Raw genomic sequence first — 17,955 nt, 5'->3', positions numbered from 1 at the left:
CACCATTGTTTTTCTTGTGACATTACCAATAAGTTTGATGTGTCACATGGCCCTCTTCCTATTGAAAAAACAAAAGTTGTATCCAAGATGGCCGACTTCTAAATGGCCACCATGGTCACCACCCATCTTGAGGAGTTTGCCCCCTCACATATACTAATGTGCCACAAACAGGACTTTAATATCACCAACCATTCCCATTTTATTACGGTGTATCCATATAAATGGCCCACCCTGTAGATGAACGATATAGGCGACTGCCAGTGGGAATGAAGGACCCTGTTGGCTGACATGTGAGGGGATGGTAACGCATTGAGTGGAGCTTCATCCATTACTGACCAACCATTAGCTACAACGCTTTAAATGTGGAACAGTGTTCCTCACCTGATTATCAAACTCAGGCGACTCGTGAGTCCAGCCGGGAGTTGCGATTGAAATTTATTTCTGTATTATTTCACTGCACTTAAGTTCCACAGATCCATGTAAATGTCAACCATCTTTGACTCTGTATTCGTGCAGTGCTTCTTCATCCTCTTCTGAAGCTCGCTGCCGCTGCTTGGAGGTCACGCTTTTTTAAATGTACCGTTTCTCTCTTGGCAGACTGGTTCGCTCCTCAGAGGAGGGCGGTGCCGTTCTTCGCCTGGTCCCTGCTGGAGTCTGTTGGGCTGACTGACATACATCTGCAGCCAGACACCAAAGGTAACCACGGATAGCTGCACTTCCAAAGTCTGAGTGGAGCTCTTCACTGATGGCTGAGCTGAGATCTTTGCATCCTTCCAGCAGAATGCAGTCGCTCCTTCAGCGTGTACGCCAGCGACGGTCAGTCCAGGCGGGAGATGCCGGCGCTGGGGGAGATGCTCCACTGCCTGACGGGACGCTGTCCACACGAGTACGAGATGTACGGCTGCTACTGTGGACAGGAGGGCGGCGGTCAGCCTCTGGATCAGCTGGACAGGTGAGCTGTGTCGAGGAATAAGGATCGGGACTGTCCATGAAGACGCCGACAGCTGCGTCAGGGTTACCCGATTCTCCAAAACAGTGCGATAGTTATCAGTGCACAAATACATCTGCTGCTTTTCACATCCTTCATACTTTCATGGTGTTATGGTCCAAAGTTTAAGTGTCTGAGTGCTGCAGAGACCCTGATGGCTGACTCCTGCTGCTCTCCATCAGGTGCTGCTTCTTTCATCATTGCTGCCTGAAGCAGATCAGCTCGATGGGCTGCAGGCCAGAGAGGAAGCTCAACGCTCAGATCTCCTGTGAGAACGCAAAACCACGATGTGAGTACGGCAAATCCCTCGAAACCCAAGTCTGCTGCACTGCTGACATCAGATCAGTTTCACACCTGATTCTCATATTAATGTAAATATTTAAGCTGCAGCTGCCACAGAGGAAGAAAAAACACAGTTTACCTTTTAAATCTAGTGAGAAACTATTTCCACTGTAGGGAGGTTCTCTGGTCTTCCTGCAGATTCATGTTTTCTGAAAAGCTCGTGTTTTTTGTTCTGCAGCTCATAGAAACTTTATACTGAGTTTCTCTTGGTGTATCCAACATTTAGCTATAATTAATTTATTTGCTAGCAGATAAGACTGGTATTACCAAATCCCTGGAGAGCCATGAGTTATTTTCCCCTCCAGTATAAATTAGAGCTGATGGGACCTGATGATGTGTGTAGTCAGCTCGGCTTCCTGTCTGGCATCTTGAGTGTTGTTACCAGACGTGAAGGGAGGAGCGAGGGCACTGGTGGTAGCTCTCCTTGCTTCCAGGGTAATGGTCAGCTGTCATAAGACCTGGCTGTGCCTCCAGGTACAGCAGCCTTATGACAGCCTGGATTTGCAGTATGATATTGTTGTTTTTTTTTAAAAAAAAGCTCATCATCATATTCGACTTCCTAGACCTCTAAAAGCGCTTGTTGACCTCTCCATCTGATCCCTCCTCACTCTGCTCAGGTCAGGGGGTCACTGTGTGCGACAAACTACAGTGTGTATGCGACAAAACCACAGCAGAGTGCATGGCAGCCGCACACTTTAACCACAGCCTGCCGGCGCCGCAGTGCCACGGGTCGACGCCCCCCTGCCGCCGAGCCAGCAGACCCCCCAAACCTCTGAGGGTCTCCCCCCGGTCCAGCGAGGAGAGTGAGGAGTCGGACATGGAGGTCGGGGACGCCAGCAGTGAGGAGGACACGGCTGCAAACACACCTCCACCTCTGCAACCTCCTCACAGGTGAGCTTTTTATTTACAGCAGGAAAAGCAGGTAAACGTGTCCGAAAGTCAGGTGATGATTCAAACAACTACGAAGATGACAAATTAACAACATTTGGAATAAAGATTTATTGAATATTTCCATGTAATCGAATGGAGCTTCAACAAACTACACCGACACAAAGTTCGTCCTGTCAGTGCCGTGCTGATTATCAGTTTGTTGATCCTTTGATCTTTTATCAGCAGCTACTTTGTTTCCACTTTTACATCATTTAAAAACAGATTTGCAGACGCTAATGTCAGAAATCCACAAAATAAAGATCTCACTGTTTTTTTTAATAAAGAAAATCATATAAATAATTTTAATAAAATCAAATTTTATTATATTCCGTGCAGTACTGCTCCTAATTTTTCTCATTTACATTTTTTTTAAATGTTATTGATATTCTAATATCATAACATAAACAACATGAAATTAAAACAGTCGTCTCATGTTCAGATCCACTAATGTCAAATCTCTCTCCGCAGCCATGACAGCTCCCATCTGAAGGACGACGAGAAGTCGACTCCTTCTGCTGGATCACCCGGAGACATGACACATCCTCCTCCTCTCTCCCCCCCTCCTTCTCCTGCTGTCTCCAGTGAGGAGAGCGGGGAGCGACCGACACTCAGCGGGATTCAAACCCAGAACCTGAGGCCGAGTGCAGGGCAGGGCCAGGAGCAGCAACCAGGAGACAGAGAGGAGGAGGAGGAAGAACAAGAGGGAGGAGAAGAAGAGGAGGAGGGGGAAGAGGAGGAGAAAGGTGGAAAAGAAGAAGAAGAAGAGGAGGAGGAGGAAACGGAGAAAGAGGAGGAGAAAAAATAGAAGCTAAAGAATTCCTTCTCTGTGACAGTCGTGGTGTGAAGTCATTTTGGGGCCTTGCTGTGTCACAAGCTGGACTCAACATTTTCTGACATCTTTGATTCAAAAAAGAAGATCAGTTTATTTACTTTGATTTTTTTTAAACACATGAAATGAATCTGTTGAATAAATGACGTCAAACACGCCTCTCTGGGATCTTCCTCTGATCGGTTCAGAGAGCCGACAGTAATAAAGACACGACGACTCAACAGCTTCGATAGAAACACTTTAATCTCAATGCACATTTTTCTATTTCAATAGAGGCTTTGTAATGAAGCGCTGAGGCTCTGCTGCTGCCGAGCTTCACAGAAATAATCTGCACTGAACGCTTTATGATTTTGTTCAGTTGATGAATCAAAATGGAAAATAAAACATGAAACTGGTTCCAGCTTCTTACGTTTCCTGCTTTTCTCTGTTCCACGTGATCGTGAACTGAGATTCGGATGTTTCAGGAAGTCCCTTTGAATTTTTAAGACCAAATTAATCAAACGTGACAAGATAATCTAAACTCAGATACTTCCTGACTCACTGGATCTTTGTGCAAACAGCAAATCCAGGTTTGGGAAAAGTGCAGTTCCTCTTATGTCCACTTGAGGCTCCAGAAGCGGCTGAGGTCACGTCGCTGTAGTTTTCTCATTGAGATGAAAAGTTAAAAGAAATGCGACAAAAGAACAATGAAGGTGAAAGCGTGAAGCAGCAGCAGGAGCCTCAGCGCCATCTAGTGGTTAAAACCATCAGTGTGATTGAAACAAAGCCGAGCTATAGCAAGTTTGTCACTGTGAACACGGACGCGACGCCTTTAATCTCTAAAACTGGCACAAAAATACATCAGAAACATAAAAAAGAACATCATCTTCATCGGAAGCTTTTTTTTTTTTTGTTCTTGACATTTTACAGCTGGAAAAAATCCATCTTGAAAGGTGAAGAGTTCGTCACGTGAATATTCTGCTCTGACTCTTCTTTTGTCTTAGTTTTAGGACTCAGATCACCAATCAGGAGGGAAACTTTTCACAGCTCCACACAGATCATTTCATCAAAAATACTTCTAAGATCTGTTTGTACCAAACACACATCGGTGCTGATTTATTTCTGCTATAGTACCAGGTACACAGTGATCAAAGTGCAAACACAACATCATATTTTACCGTAACGGTTATTAACTGTTCAGCATTTTTACTTTAAAGTTCATTAATACATCAGCTGGTACTATTTGAATGATTGCTTGAGCTGAATCGGTTGAACCATTTATCAAAAGTAGCAGAGCGGCTCGTTCGCAGACCGACTGCTCCGACATCATTTACAGACTTCACATCAGCCGGTGTTAAACTTTTCGGCTCAGAAACACAGACTCGGATCCAGATTCACAAAACCCGTCTGAAGGTGAGCTCCTCCGGTACCCACAAATATGATCGTTTAGTTATATCCTGTAACGTCTTTATGGAGGTTTAGACGGCTTTACTGATACCGCTACCGATGAACGTGTATAAGAAAAAACAAGCTTCCAATCAGATCCGTGAGCGTTTAATTCCAGTGAACATCGGATTTGACTGAGATACGAGTTTTAAAGTAATCTGTGGAAATGCTGGTGCTGTTGAATCAAAATTAAAAGTCGGAATTAATGTCGAGCGCTTGGCTACGATCCCTTGTAGGCGTTATTTCTTTTCAATAAGTTTAGCATTAATTCAGACACGACGCCGAGCTCCTCCACCATCCTGATGGATCAGCTGACGCATTAGATAAAGACATTTTAAATGAGGTCGTGTTATTTAAGCCACTGAACCATCTGCAAGCCGCTTTGCAACCCCCACCCATCTTTTCGTGCTGCTTCTCACTAAATCTGGGAAAAGCAGAGGACTTTTTTTTCCAGTATAATTCTTGTAGGACATTCATCCAACCTCTGGCAAACTGAAGGTGGAATTGGGTTAAATGCTTCCACAGATGGGACAACCGGGCATCTTGATTAACAGAAAAACCAATGTTTGAGGCTTATGCAGATTACAGGAATTTTCCAGGAGAAGACCACCAAGAGATGGTCTTCAAACGTAGGAGGAACCTGGAAGCGTTGTCACATATGGGAATACACAGTTTTCCGACTATTGTGGACCCAATTTTAAATGATTTTAGTGAATCTGGAGCCGATTCTTCAACCGGACCGTCTGAGAGTTTCAGGTCTGAAGGTTGAGCCTGAGCCGCCACTTAGAGAAAAATAAATCTGGATCTTAACATTGTCAGATTGCACTGATTTACTCCTTTATCCAAAAATAACCAACATCTGGCTCTACATATAATATTCATTCATTTTTCATTATTTTTGAAATGATATAATAGAATCTACAGTTGAAAAAATAAAAACGAGACCATCTCCCCCACACTGCAACATCCCGCTGAAACCTGAACCATCGAGGTAAACAACAAAAAACTACACGAGTATAAAGAATTCAGTATTTTGTCCTCGTCTTAGAAGAAATCTCCCAACCTCTAAAATCTCTGCTAGGCAACAATGTAATGATACGTGATGCATAAAATGTACAAAAATATATGATATATATGTATATATATACTGCTGCGACGACACATTCATGAGAGGAAGATATCATGTATTCCAGCCACATCTAAACCCGACTTTTCTCTAAAGCCCGACGTCAGGATCCGGCCGTTAAAGAGCTCGTTTAGACTTTGTTTCAGCATATGATCCCAGTCCCGTCCCTCGGGGGTCAACGACGATGACTGAAGTTAAAGAGCAATGCAGTTAGTTCATATAATGCATGTTTTTTAAAAGCTATGATTCTACGATGTTAAAGCACGAGAGTTTAAAGCTAAGACATTATGTTGCGTAGATTTGCACAGAAAAAAAACAGCAAGAGACTTTTCTCTTGTTCAGGCTGCTCTGCTCATCGTTTCCAGTGAAAAGTCCTCTGTAACCTATTTTTCACACAGTACAATGATTAGACATGTAATACTTATAGAACAGAAGATTTAACCTCCAAACAGCCACTGGATTATATCCGGTTAGGGTTTGGTTAAAGACCTTAAGACCTTTCAATTTCTCAAAAATGTGCCTTTTTGGCATTTGGCTACAACAAAACCCTGACCGGGTCGCTGGTGCCCGATGGATGTTAAGAGGTCAAACCCACCCTATTGCTGGTTATCGATACATAAGCGGCAATCGGAGAAGATGAACGGTCAGCAACCGTGAAGGTAAAGGAAAGTAAAGTGGGACTGCTTTGATGTGCAAGGTAAGGGTCACGTTTTATCACCTTGATGCTGGTCGTGAACTTTTAAAAGCCACACAATCCAACCATCAGTGCATCGCTTTGTTGCCCACGGTGACAGCTGGTTACGTGTGGCTATCTGGTTCCCTAGGCAACCACCTAGGTAACATTGTTTGACATCATGTGCCAATCAGCTTCTTTTCTGCACTTCCACTGGCAGTCGAAATTCTATAATAAGTTGCTGTAAGTTTTGAAATTTGTCTGTTTGGCACACTCGAGTGTTAAAGTGGAGACTACCCCAGACCTGGGTCACTGAACATGTTTAAAAAAACAAGAAGGTACCCGAGCACACCTGAGAAGCTTTAAAATTCCAACAGCAGAAGAAGAACTGATGTGAAATCAATTGAAATCTTAAATTCTTGTTTTTGTTGTAGCTTTGCTGGCTCCAACTAGGGAAGTGGAGTATAGAGTAATTCACCATAACGACAGGATCACAACGCAACGTTCTGCAATATTCAATACAAAAAAATTACAATATAAGCAAAGAAGAATCCCTAAAAGTTTGGCATCAGTATTTATGTCGACTCTCCGTAAGCAGCCAACGTTTCATCTCTTTGAATTTCTTCTGCTTCATGTCCTGCAGCTTTCGTGACCCTGGCCTTGCACATTAAAGCATCCACGTCCAAACAGCTGCACGGGCTCAACTGTACAGATGTGACGCTGCGATGTGATCAGGACAGTCGCACCAAACCTGCACTTGTCACGTATCCAGATCAAACATTCACAAATAAACTGCTTGGCCTTCGACCCGATGCTGAAAAACACACATTTACTAACAAAGTTTCTCAGATTTGTGAGGCTCGTGTTGGTGATGTCAAACACAGACTTTCAGCTTAGCCAGCATCTCTCATTCAGAAACACAACCAGCGCTCGAGAAATTCATTTCTCCTTCGCTGACGAGCCGAACACACGATCAGCTCTGAGTGAAAGGAAGCACCGACCTTCAGCCTCCAACAGCTGCTCGCACCAAACAGAGGCAGCAGGTATCTTCCTCCAACTGGAGGGATTTTCTGCCCACGCTGAGCTCAGATCAGAGGAAAACACTGATAACCATCTGCTGTACAGATCACAGCTGCAGCTGCACCACATACGAATCCTCCCGTTCCCAGAGCGTCTCCTGTACCCTGTTTTGGAAATAAATCACGGCCCTGTGATAACTGTTGAAAATGCAAGGATGATTAAATCCTCCAAAATGTCAGTGCTTTGTATCGCTGGGGCTGAGGATGGATATTAATATTAATGCGTTCAGCGGGGAGGTTAACTTTGATGCTGCCGGTCGCTTCGTTTTGGAATGAAAAACTCCACCATATGGCTCCTCACAGGATACGAACAACGGCCTTTTTAGACGTTTTAAAATCAAACTTCTGTGTTTGGCAATGAAACAGCTTTGTTTTGTTTTTTTTAAGGCTGCCATCAAAGCTGTGAGGCGGCTGATTCGTTCATGGAAAGCAGGCGTGCGCAGGGACTACAGCGCAAAGTCAAGGAGCTGGATCAGATTCATCTGCAGCCAACACGCTGCATGCAGCTCCACCTCATATCAGGAAATATTACAAACAAAGAGCGCGTAGCTTTAATTTTACTTACACACAGGCCTGTAACTGTGATCATAACTGCACTGTTTCATACTTGAGGAATAAACTTCAACTCTTTAAAAGATGCTACATTTGTATTTTTTTGTGATATTTTTACTGCAATCTCTAAGAATATTAACCCCAAATCTTTAATAGAGGAAGTTTAGAGTCCTTTCTAAAATCATCAGCCCCACCACAAGAACTTTACACAAACTTTACAACAACTTCTCTAAGGACCATCGTCAAAGCCACAGACTGTATATTAAAGATGGATGTAGCTTCCGTATCTGAAAGGTTTGAAATCTTTGACAATAAGACCCAACGGCCTTCTTGCGTTTAGACGTCAGTAAACACTGAGCTCAGATTGTAGTTTCATTTGATAAATCACGTCCTCATTACAGTAACATTAAGCTGCCAATATGGAAGCACCAAAGACTGCAGTTCCTTTCATGGCCACCTGAGGGCGACTCCAGCAGTGAGACAGTCCTCAGACTCTCGTGTTGAAGCTTTCAGCAGAAATAAACATGACTACAGCCTGATTAGATTAAAAAACACTTTGTTTTTTTAATAATTCATCTGGATACAGGAGACGTGGTTGCTCTGATCATGTGACTACATTATGACATCATCCAAAACATCAACACTGAGGCTCCAAATGTGGAGCTCAAAACCAGACGCTGACGTCTCGGTGGCTCTATCCATCTTTTTTATTCAGTCTCTGTTGATTTTGTCCACCTGTGGCTACTGTACTAGTAGTACTAGTGGTACTAGTGGTAGTAGAATGTGGAGTATACAGTCTTAGGTAATCCAGTGTCAAAGCTCCCCACTAAATTGACACCACACTGACTATGTCCATCTTCTATATACAGTCTCAGGTGGGAGCTGATGGAGATGAACACTCTGTACTTCTTCAGTGACCTTCCTCTTACAAACTCACGCCTCTCAGAAACAATCACGTCATCACCAAACACGAGCGAGCCCATTTCTACTCGTCCAAACGTCGACTCTTCAGCTTTTGAGTGTCGCTGCCAAGCAGTTCGAGTATTGCTGTCATTGAATTTATTTATAAGAACTCAGCTGGTTGTTGAATTCATTTGTTACACTGTTTTATCTTAAACAGCAAAGACTGAAGATTAGAGCTAAAAGCTGAGGAGCAGTGAGCCTGAAACTAAACTGCTTTCTACCACCACTTATGTTATTTCAGTTTTCATAGCTGACGGCTAATATATATATATATATATATGTATATTGCACATTCCTACTAATCAGTGACGGCACCGACGGCTACTGACAGGAAACAGATAGTTGTAAGGAGGCAGGAGCTGCGTTTGTGAGCCTCACGCTGCTTTTTTAAGAGAGCGTATGTACAAGGAGTGAAGCTTTGGCTGGACTGGAACAGAGAAGCAATGTCTGATTCAGCAGAAATACACTAAAACCTCAGAGTGGAAGCAGTTTATGGGTTTTTTTGTTGGTGTTTGTTCTTGGTGACTCAAAAGTTCAGTTTGGCTTCAGGGACGCGAGTCAGGAAACAAAGTGTAGCCAATCAGAGCGGCGTGGATTAACGCAGGTTTGAGTCAAGACGGGAAACAGGATTCAAACTTCGTCCCTGACGGCATCCCCGCCACCTGAACAGAGGAGACTGGAGTGCAGATGTGAGTGTGTTGTTCTTTCTGTGCATTTTCAATGTTGCGTGTGAGCTGGTTTGTGGATGTGTGCGTTCAGTAGACACACAGGTCTGGAAACTTCATCTCGTAGACGGGGACGGACTGATGCTGGGTGTGTCCCGCTGAGATGGAAACCACTCCGGATGGGCTGGGAGGAGGCCTGGTGACGGGGCGTGAAACAAGATATTAAATTAGAAGGAAAAACTGGTTTGGCAGACGTGACGGACTGCACAAATGTAGCCTTAAGGAACCAAAAACCACCTGATTAACCTGATTATTAGGCTGTTGTCCCTTTCAAAGTCGTCTCCGTGTGCACCTGTGCACTGCTTCCTGTGCTCCAACAGTCCTGTTCTGCCCACACGTACAGTGGCTTGCAAAAGTATTCGGCCCCCTTGAACTTTTCCACATTTTGTCACATTACAGCCACAAACATGAATCAATTTTTTTGGAATTCCACGTGAAAGACCAACACAAAGTGGTGTACACGTGAGAAGTGGAACCAAAATCATACATGATTCCAAACATTTTTTACAAATAAATAACTGAAAAGTGGGGTGTGCGTAATTATTCAGCCCCCTGAGTCAATACTTTGTAGAACCACCTTTTGCTGCAATTCCAGCTGCCAGTCTTTTAGGGTATGTCTCTACCAGCTTTGCACATCTACAGACTGAAATCCTTGCCCATTCTTCTTTGCAAAACAGCTCCAGCTCAGTCAGATTAGATGGACAGCGTTTGTGAACAGCAGTTTTCAGATCTTGCCACAGATTCTCGATTGGATTTAGATCTGGACTTTGACTGGGCCATTCTAACACATGGATATGTTTTGTTTTAAACCATTCCATTGTTGCCCTGGCTTCATGTTTAGGGTCGTTGTCCTGCTGGAAGGTGAACCTCCGCCCCAGTCTCAAGTCTTTTGCAGACTCCAAGAGGTTTTCTTCCAAGATTGCCCTGTATTTGGCTCCATCCATCTTCCCATCAACTCTGACCAGCTTCCCTGTCCCTGCTGAAGAGAAGCACCCCCAGAGCATGATGCTGCCACCACCATATTTGACAGTGGGGATGGTGTGTTCAGACTGATGTGCAGTGTTAGTTTTCCGCCACTCATAACGTTTTGCATTTTGGCCAAAAAGTTCCATTTTGGTCTCATCTGACCAGAGCACCTTCTTCCACATGTTTGCTGTGTCCCCCACATGGCTTGTGGCAAACTGCAAACGGGACTTCTTATGGTTTCCTGTTAACAATGGCTTTCTTCTTGCCACTCTTCCATAAAGGCCAACTTTGTGCAGTGCACGACTAATAGTTGTCCTATGGACAGATTCCCCCGCCTGAGCTGTAGATCTCTGCAGCTCGTCCAGAGTCACCATGGGCCTCTTGGCTGCATTTCTGATCAGCGCTCTCCTTGTTCGGCCTGTGAGTTTAGGTGGACGGCCTTGTCTTGGTAGGTTTACAGTTGTGCCATACTCCTTCCATTTCTGAATGATGGCTTGAACAGTGCTCCGTGGGATGTTCAAGGCTTGGGAAATCTTTTTGTAGCCTAAGCCCGCTTTAAATTTCTCAATAACTTTATCCCTGACCTGTCTGGTGTGTTCTTTGGACTTCATGGTGTTGTTGCTCCCAATATTCTCTTAGACAACCTCTGAGGCCGTCACAGGGCAGTTGTGGAGCTGTTTTGCAAAGAAGAATGGGCAAGGATTTCAGTCTCTAAATGTGCAAAGCTGGTAGAGACATATCCTAAAAGACTGGCAGCTGTAATTGCAGCAAAAGGTGGTTCTACAAAGTATTGACTCAGGGGGCTGAATAATTATGCACACCCCACTTTTCAGTTATTTATTTGTAAAAAATGTTTGGAATCATGTATGATTTTCGTTCCACTTCTCACGTGTACACCACTTTGTATTGGTCTTTCACGTGGAATTCCAATAAAATTGATTCATGTTTGTGGCTGTAATGTGACAAAATGTGGAAAAGTTCAAGGGGGCCGAATACTTTTGCAAGCCACTGTACGTGCACGTCCCAGCTAACGCACACAGCCGGGTCTAATCACGCTCACAGTGCTGTGACTCAGGAGAACTACACAACAGGTAATGACTGAAGGAGCAGTTCATTTCCTCGAAAAAAATCCTTTCAAAAGGCGGCCAGTACTGAGGGGAACGACCCGCAACTCAAAGAAAACTCAAACCGTTACAGACTGCCGTGTTAGCAATGTAAGCATGACTATGAGGAAAAGTGCGCGTTATTTGCAGGTGTCGCACTCGGTTCACGTGCTGCAAACAGACTGTTATCGTCTTCACGTGACGATGCAATCAAAAAAGAAGTGAGAACATGTCAGACAAACACAGCTAAGCCTAAAAACACTGGGTTGTGTTTTATCATGAGCCACATTCGCTCCAAATATCTCGACACACCTGAAGCCTGGTGCAGATCAGGTGAACCTGCGGCTGGGCTCAGGCAGCCACACTCACCTGGAGCCACATCTGGGCCAAAAATGACCAAACATCTGTTTGTTGAGGAGAACACTGTGGTGACGGCGGGTGGCTCTGACTGAGGCTTCAGGGCGTCAGTCTCAGCCTGTGGTAAAAACACGTCTTTGGACGATTCTCCTCAAACAGAACTAACGCGTGTTTCTTCGCAGTAATCCCGTCTGTGGTGAAATCACAGAGGCGGCTTTAGCAGTGAGGACAGAACGTGACGGGACGCTGGAAGCAGAGCCGAGGAGACGAGCTCGACGGGAGATCAGCCAGAGATCAGTCAGGTGTTCTGGGTTTGTTTGACTTTCTGTGATCACGCCTCAGCTTTTCTAATGTGCTGTAAATGTCACCACACCAAGAATTTCTTTGATTTTTGTCTAAATTCATATATTTAAATTAGAAAACTTGTTGCAAACAAACAATTCAACTTTTAAAATAAAAATCAATAAATAACGGACTCACCTGATTGTTAGCTCAAAGATTTGTGCGAGCCGGTCGTGCAGCATGTTTGCCTGGAAGAAGTGAGCAGGAGTTTATTTGGGTGTTTTTTCTGATGCGCTGACAGTTTATTATTTTCTGATTTCTGGCTCTTTTTTGTTTTGTTTTTTAATAACCTTGGATTCGCAGTGGGCGGCGATCTCCTCGAACGGCGCTTTCTGGAACTTCTCCATCACCTGGCGCCTCTTCTCCCTCTCCTGCTCCTCCAAACCGGTGGTGTCTGAAAACAAACCACAAACACAAAGCTGCTTTAATAACAGACTTAACTATGCGGTGATTTGTGAGCGCTCTTTCTTCTCCGCAAGACGAGCTTCTCGTCCTTTTACGTTACCGTTTAAAAAACATTTTTTAATGGTGAAAATTTCACTGAAACGTCATAAAATCAGAGCTTTTGAAAACGTATTTTGAGGCTAAATCTGCAAACTTTAACTGGTTTCATTAGATTTGCTGCTACATGTTCCTACATAAGCATTTTTTCTGCTGGTCACTGAAATTAAAAGTTCATTTAGATCATTTTTAACAATAACTGAACACATTAGAGCCCAGAGGTGTTTGTGAAGATGGCTGCCTGGTGGACAAAGTAACCCAGAGTCAACATGAGGAACAGCAGGAAGTGAACGCGTTCTTACCGATGGCCTTCTTCAGGGTCTCAAACGTGATCTCCTCAGCCAGCTGGGACTGTGGACACAAAAACACATACGTGACCTCACGTTTCCCTCCAGGACCACACGCTGCTTTAAAGAAGATTACTCAGACCTTTTCTGGAAGGCTGTTGGAAATGATGTCCACTTGGAGGGAGACTGTGTCCACGAAACTCTTCCTCCTGGTCAGACGGTCTTCATCTGCAGGATGACAGATTCACACCACATAATGCTTTAAAAAGCCACAAACATTTCTAACTTTAGTGTCACGTAAAAGTAAAAGTCGTTTCTTTCCAGCAGAACGATTTCAGAATAATCAAACTGTGCTTACTGAAGCTGTCATATTACTGAAACCCAGGTAGCTCCTGTAATCTGCGCGTCCTTGACAACAGCGGTGACATCTCTGCTCCCACACACCAAACTCCATTTTTTTTCTCCACTTTAATACAACGAGGAACAAATCCGCCTGATCCCGCAGGGATAAACTCGTCCCCGGGGGATGAACGCACCGACCTCGAGTACTTGTGTATTCATCGCCAGCAGAGGGGAAAATAAGGACCACAGAAGGGCAGCTACTGTCTGAGCTGTAAGGTCATCTGATGAGGTCAGAGAGGTAGCGGATCAGCCGAGGTGTGAAAAGCGACAGAAAGCAGCTCTTTACAACCGCACCACGACCTCTGCTGTGAACTTTGCAGAGGCCTGACTCAGCAGCCGTCCTGCGGGCATTAATGAGGAAAACGATCTGATCGGGGCTGATCCGCTGGAGCTTTAAGATTTTGTTCACACGGTGATCAAACACACAGAACTGCGCCGACGTGACAGGAAGCCACGATTTCATCGCTCCTCGTTGGGATCGCTCTCCAAAAACTTTGACCACCTGAGCCTGAATGCAGCCCGGTCCTGCCGGACTTCAAGAGATCGGATTCCCTCTTAAAGGCCTCATGCACTGATTTTAAGGTCCCACTCACCACATTTACAGTCTGAATGAATTTAATCCTGAACAGCTGGAACAGACTGAGGAATTAAAGAGATGCTGTGATTGATGCTCGAGGATCAACCTGCAAACTTGTGCAGCATCCGTCCCACATTCTTTTCCATCCATCTGGTCCAGATCCTCCCCCAAGGTGTTCCCAAGCCAACCAAGAGGCACAGTCTCTCCAGAGTCCTGTCCTGGGTCGGGCCTCGGGGCCTCCTCTCAGTTAGACATGCCTGAAACACCTCACCTGGGAGGCGTCCTAGTCACATGCTTGAACCGCCTCCCTTCGATGTGGAGGCTATACTCCGAGACCCCTCTGAACGACCTCCATCTCTAAGACAAAGCCCATCCACCCACAGCTTCACACTCAGCTGCAAACTGCTCCACCTGCTGAAGCCAACAGAACCACATCATCCACAGAAAGCAGAGAGGTGATCCTGAGGCCACCAAACTGAACTGGAAACCTTGCACAGCTTGGATGAACAAAGAAGACCTGTCCATAAAATCAGGACCAGAACTGTGTGAAAGCCTGCCTGGTGGAGTCCAACAGGTCTGCACCGGTTTGTACTTATTAGGAGTTTATTTATCTGCCCTTTATGCTGAACCCACTGAACCCACCCACTCTCCTCTCTGAGCTCTAACTGCTTCATGAAGATCACATTCTTCATGTCATTAATAACACCCTACATCAGCGGTCCCCAACCCCCGGGCCTCGGACCGGTACCGGTCCGTGAGTCGTTTGGTACCGGGCCGCGAGAGTTGAGGCTCAGGTGTGAAATGTATGGTTTTCAGGGTTTTTATCGGTTTTCAGCGTTATTTTGTTATCGTTTTTATCGTTAACTCGGTTTTCCTGGGTCTTTTCACGTGTGTTATGAATAAATCTTCTTTTTTTCGGTACCGGTACTAGTTTTATTTTGTTGTATTTATCCGCGACACCGTGAAAATATTGTCGGGCATAAACCGGTCCGTGGCGCAAAAAAGGTTGGGGACCGCTGCCCTACATGACTAGTTTTAAAGAAAAGTTTGTTTTCTGTTAATACTGCAAACAGAAGCTCCACACATGTAAACAATCAGCACTAAGTGCACTACGGGTAAACTGCTCTACGCAGACGTGGCAGCACGTGTACTCACCGCAACAGGTCCACGAGTAATGCAGGCAAAACATTTCACAGAGTTATCAAATCACATGGTGAGAAAATCTACAGCTACACAACGTCGAGCTCTGAAACAACGAAGCACCTCAACGACGTATCTACAGCTGCTCAGCAGTTTAAAGGTCAGGGTGAGTTTCTCTGAAGGGATCAAAATGCTCTCATGAATTCCAATTTTGGTCTCTGCTCAGTGTGAAAAACACTTAAACTGTTCACACCAGGGGTCTCAAACTCGCAGCCCGGGGGCCACTCGGGCACACGTCACCCCTACTCGTGGGAGGATTTGTTTGTTGTTACAATAAGTTCTTTAAAAAGCAAAAACTGATTTAATATGAGCAGAGAGCACAAACATGCTGAGGGACTGGCTGTGTTAGTTCAGTGAGAGGGTCAACAACTAATGTGACACTAATGTCTGCAGTTTGATTTTGTTAAATATGAACACAACGAGAGCAGCAGTGCTGCCACGTGTCCGCCCAGAAAGAGAGAACCAATGTGTTTATTTGGTAGTTCAATGAAAGGCTTCAGTTAAGAGTGAGACATTTTAAAAAACAAACACAACACTACATTTTTGGAAATATTTGTGGGTGTTTTCTTGTTTGTTTGTTGTTTTTTGCGCTGCATGAACAGTAAAGTGGTCACATGAGATGACGGTGCCAGCAGTGGCCCACAGCTCATTTGAGTTTGAGACCCTGATATTTGTTCTTCTACACGTTCAGCTGAGACGACAGCAGCAGCAGAATGAGCAGAGCGAGAGCTCCTGCAGACTCTGATGCTTCACCGTCACAGCTCAAAACCCCGGGTCCTTTCATATTCACAATATTTAAAAATGTAAGGGCGGTATTATTGTTATTATTATTATTAACTCAAAAATTCTCTGCAAAAAAAAAAGATCCTGCGGAAAAACTGTGTGAACTTCAGGGAAAATTTTAATGATAAAAAAAGAAGAAATATTCTGAGATTGAGTTTTTACAAATTAGGGAAAAAACTAAAAAAGAAAACTTTGAAATTAAAAAAAAAAAAAAAAAAAGCTGACAAAAAAATCTTCTAAAAAAAATTAAACATAAATTTAAAAAAATAAATAAATAAAACAGTCTGAGACTAAAGAAAACTAAAGATCATGAAGAAAATCTCTGAAATTCTTTTCAAATTTAAATTTAACCCCCAACTTATAAAGATATTTCTTTTTCTTGTATGTTTTTTAAACACAAGTTCGAGGCTTCACTTTGTATGTCGGGTAAACTCGTCAGCGCGCAGACGCCATGAAAGGAAAGTCTGTGTGAGCTGATCCCTCCCTCTCCTCCTGGGGGGCCGCAGCCTTTCAGACGCTGCTTTTATACCGATGCTGTTATCACTTGTGCTTCTGGGCTTGATAAATAAATTGCACCTTAATGAAATTGTCACCGTGCGGATCTAAAGCCACCTCACCCCGTCTGACCTCTTGCCCAGAGCAGCCGTTATCAAGCTTCCACTCGCCTTACTGTTGCTAACGCAGCATTTTGCTGCTCGAGCCGCTTTAGCGACACAGTAGAAATGTGTCCACACTGCTCCTCTCCACAGCAGCAGCCTCGCTCTCCTTCTCTGCCGTCCACCGGGTGAGTCAGCAGTAGGGATGGGTATTGATAAGATTTTCACGATTCCGATTCCATTTTCGATTCTGTTTAACGATTCGATTCTTTATCGATTCTCTTATCGATTCTTTTTAAAAAAGGAGAACACTAAGGTCGATTAGCTTAGAACTTTGTTTTATATCTTCTCTTTGAACAAGATAGAAATTTAGGAGTAACATGGCCTTACAAACCCAACAGTGAGATCTTAAGAGATCCAGCCTATGGCTCTTCAATGGGGTGTCACAGGGTCCCCGGGAAAAAAAATTGTAAATGTAAAATAATAAAATAAATATTCTTCTGTAGCAATAACAAAGTATAACATAAATTATTCTGTAGCAATTACACAAGAATATCCAGTAATCTCCCTGCCTACAATTAAACACATTCACTTACCGAAAATCGGGGGCATCTGCTGTGGCAAACGGGTGCAAGCCTTTGACCACAAACTTAGTCACTGCTCGGTGACATTCGTCTATCCTGGCCTGAAAGGAGACGCTACCGGTAGACTGCAGCGAGAACTGCCAGCATCTGAGCCAGCCAGACTCTGTCTGTCTCTCTCATCATGGTCACCTAAATGCAGCGCACAGTAATGGCACCTGCCGCATTAACGGGAGAGGACGTGCAAACGTTACCGCTGCTGCTGGGTTGAGATTCACGAGTCAGGAGCGGAATTAAAAACACGACATTCATTTAAGGTCATCGCGTGTTTTGTGAGCAAATGCTTTTGCATATTCGTAGTGTTTCCTCCCTTAAATGAAATATCTACTTTGCAAGTATTGCAAGTTGCCCTGTTGTCATCCGTTCTCGTAAAGTATAACCAAACTTTTGAGCGTTTGAGCCGCCATGTTTCCTGCCAGGTAAATGACGCTCCGCAACGTGGTGACGTCATTCGGGGCGACTGGAATCGATAAGGGAATCGTTTGCAAAAATGGCAAACAATTCCAAGGAATTGAAACAGTGGGAACCAGTTCTCAACAAGAACCGGGTTTCGATACCCATCCCTAGT

At 44.3% G+C, this 17,955-nt stretch overlaps 1 protein-coding gene across 6 annotated transcripts in view; it reads right to left on the bottom strand.

The window, feature by feature from the left end:
• Window positions 1-3,303: 3,303 nt before the first annotated feature.
• Window positions 3,304-17,955, bottom strand: part of efr3a (EFR3 homolog A (S. cerevisiae)) — a 109,386-nt gene continuing 94,734 nt past the window's right edge. For 4 of the 6 annotated variants that reach the window (XM_063462081.1, XM_063462082.1, XM_063462080.1 and 1 more), the window contains 5 exons: window positions 13,331-13,410; window positions 13,204-13,252; window positions 12,691-12,794; window positions 12,539-12,588; window positions 3,304-9,768 (listed from right to left, as the gene is read on the bottom strand). In XM_063462081.1, the coding sequence (XP_063318151.1) occupies window positions 9,663-9,768; window positions 12,539-12,588; window positions 12,691-12,794; window positions 13,204-13,252; window positions 13,331-13,410 (389 nt within the window). In that variant the 3' untranslated portion in view covers window positions 3,304-9,662. Of the gene's footprint in view, window positions 9,769-12,538; window positions 12,589-12,690; window positions 12,795-13,203; window positions 13,253-13,330; window positions 13,417-17,955 lie in introns of all 6 variants that reach the window. The other 2 variants (XM_063462083.1, XM_063462085.1) reach the window with 1 other exon arrangement.

This window comes from Pelmatolapia mariae, linkage group LG18 (assembly GCF_036321145.2).
Source record: "Pelmatolapia mariae isolate MD_Pm_ZW linkage group LG18, Pm_UMD_F_2, whole genome shotgun sequence".
Taxonomy (NCBI): domain Eukaryota; kingdom Metazoa; phylum Chordata; class Actinopteri; order Cichliformes; family Cichlidae; genus Pelmatolapia; species Pelmatolapia mariae.
This window is presented reverse-complemented; position numbering and strand designations above follow the sequence as displayed.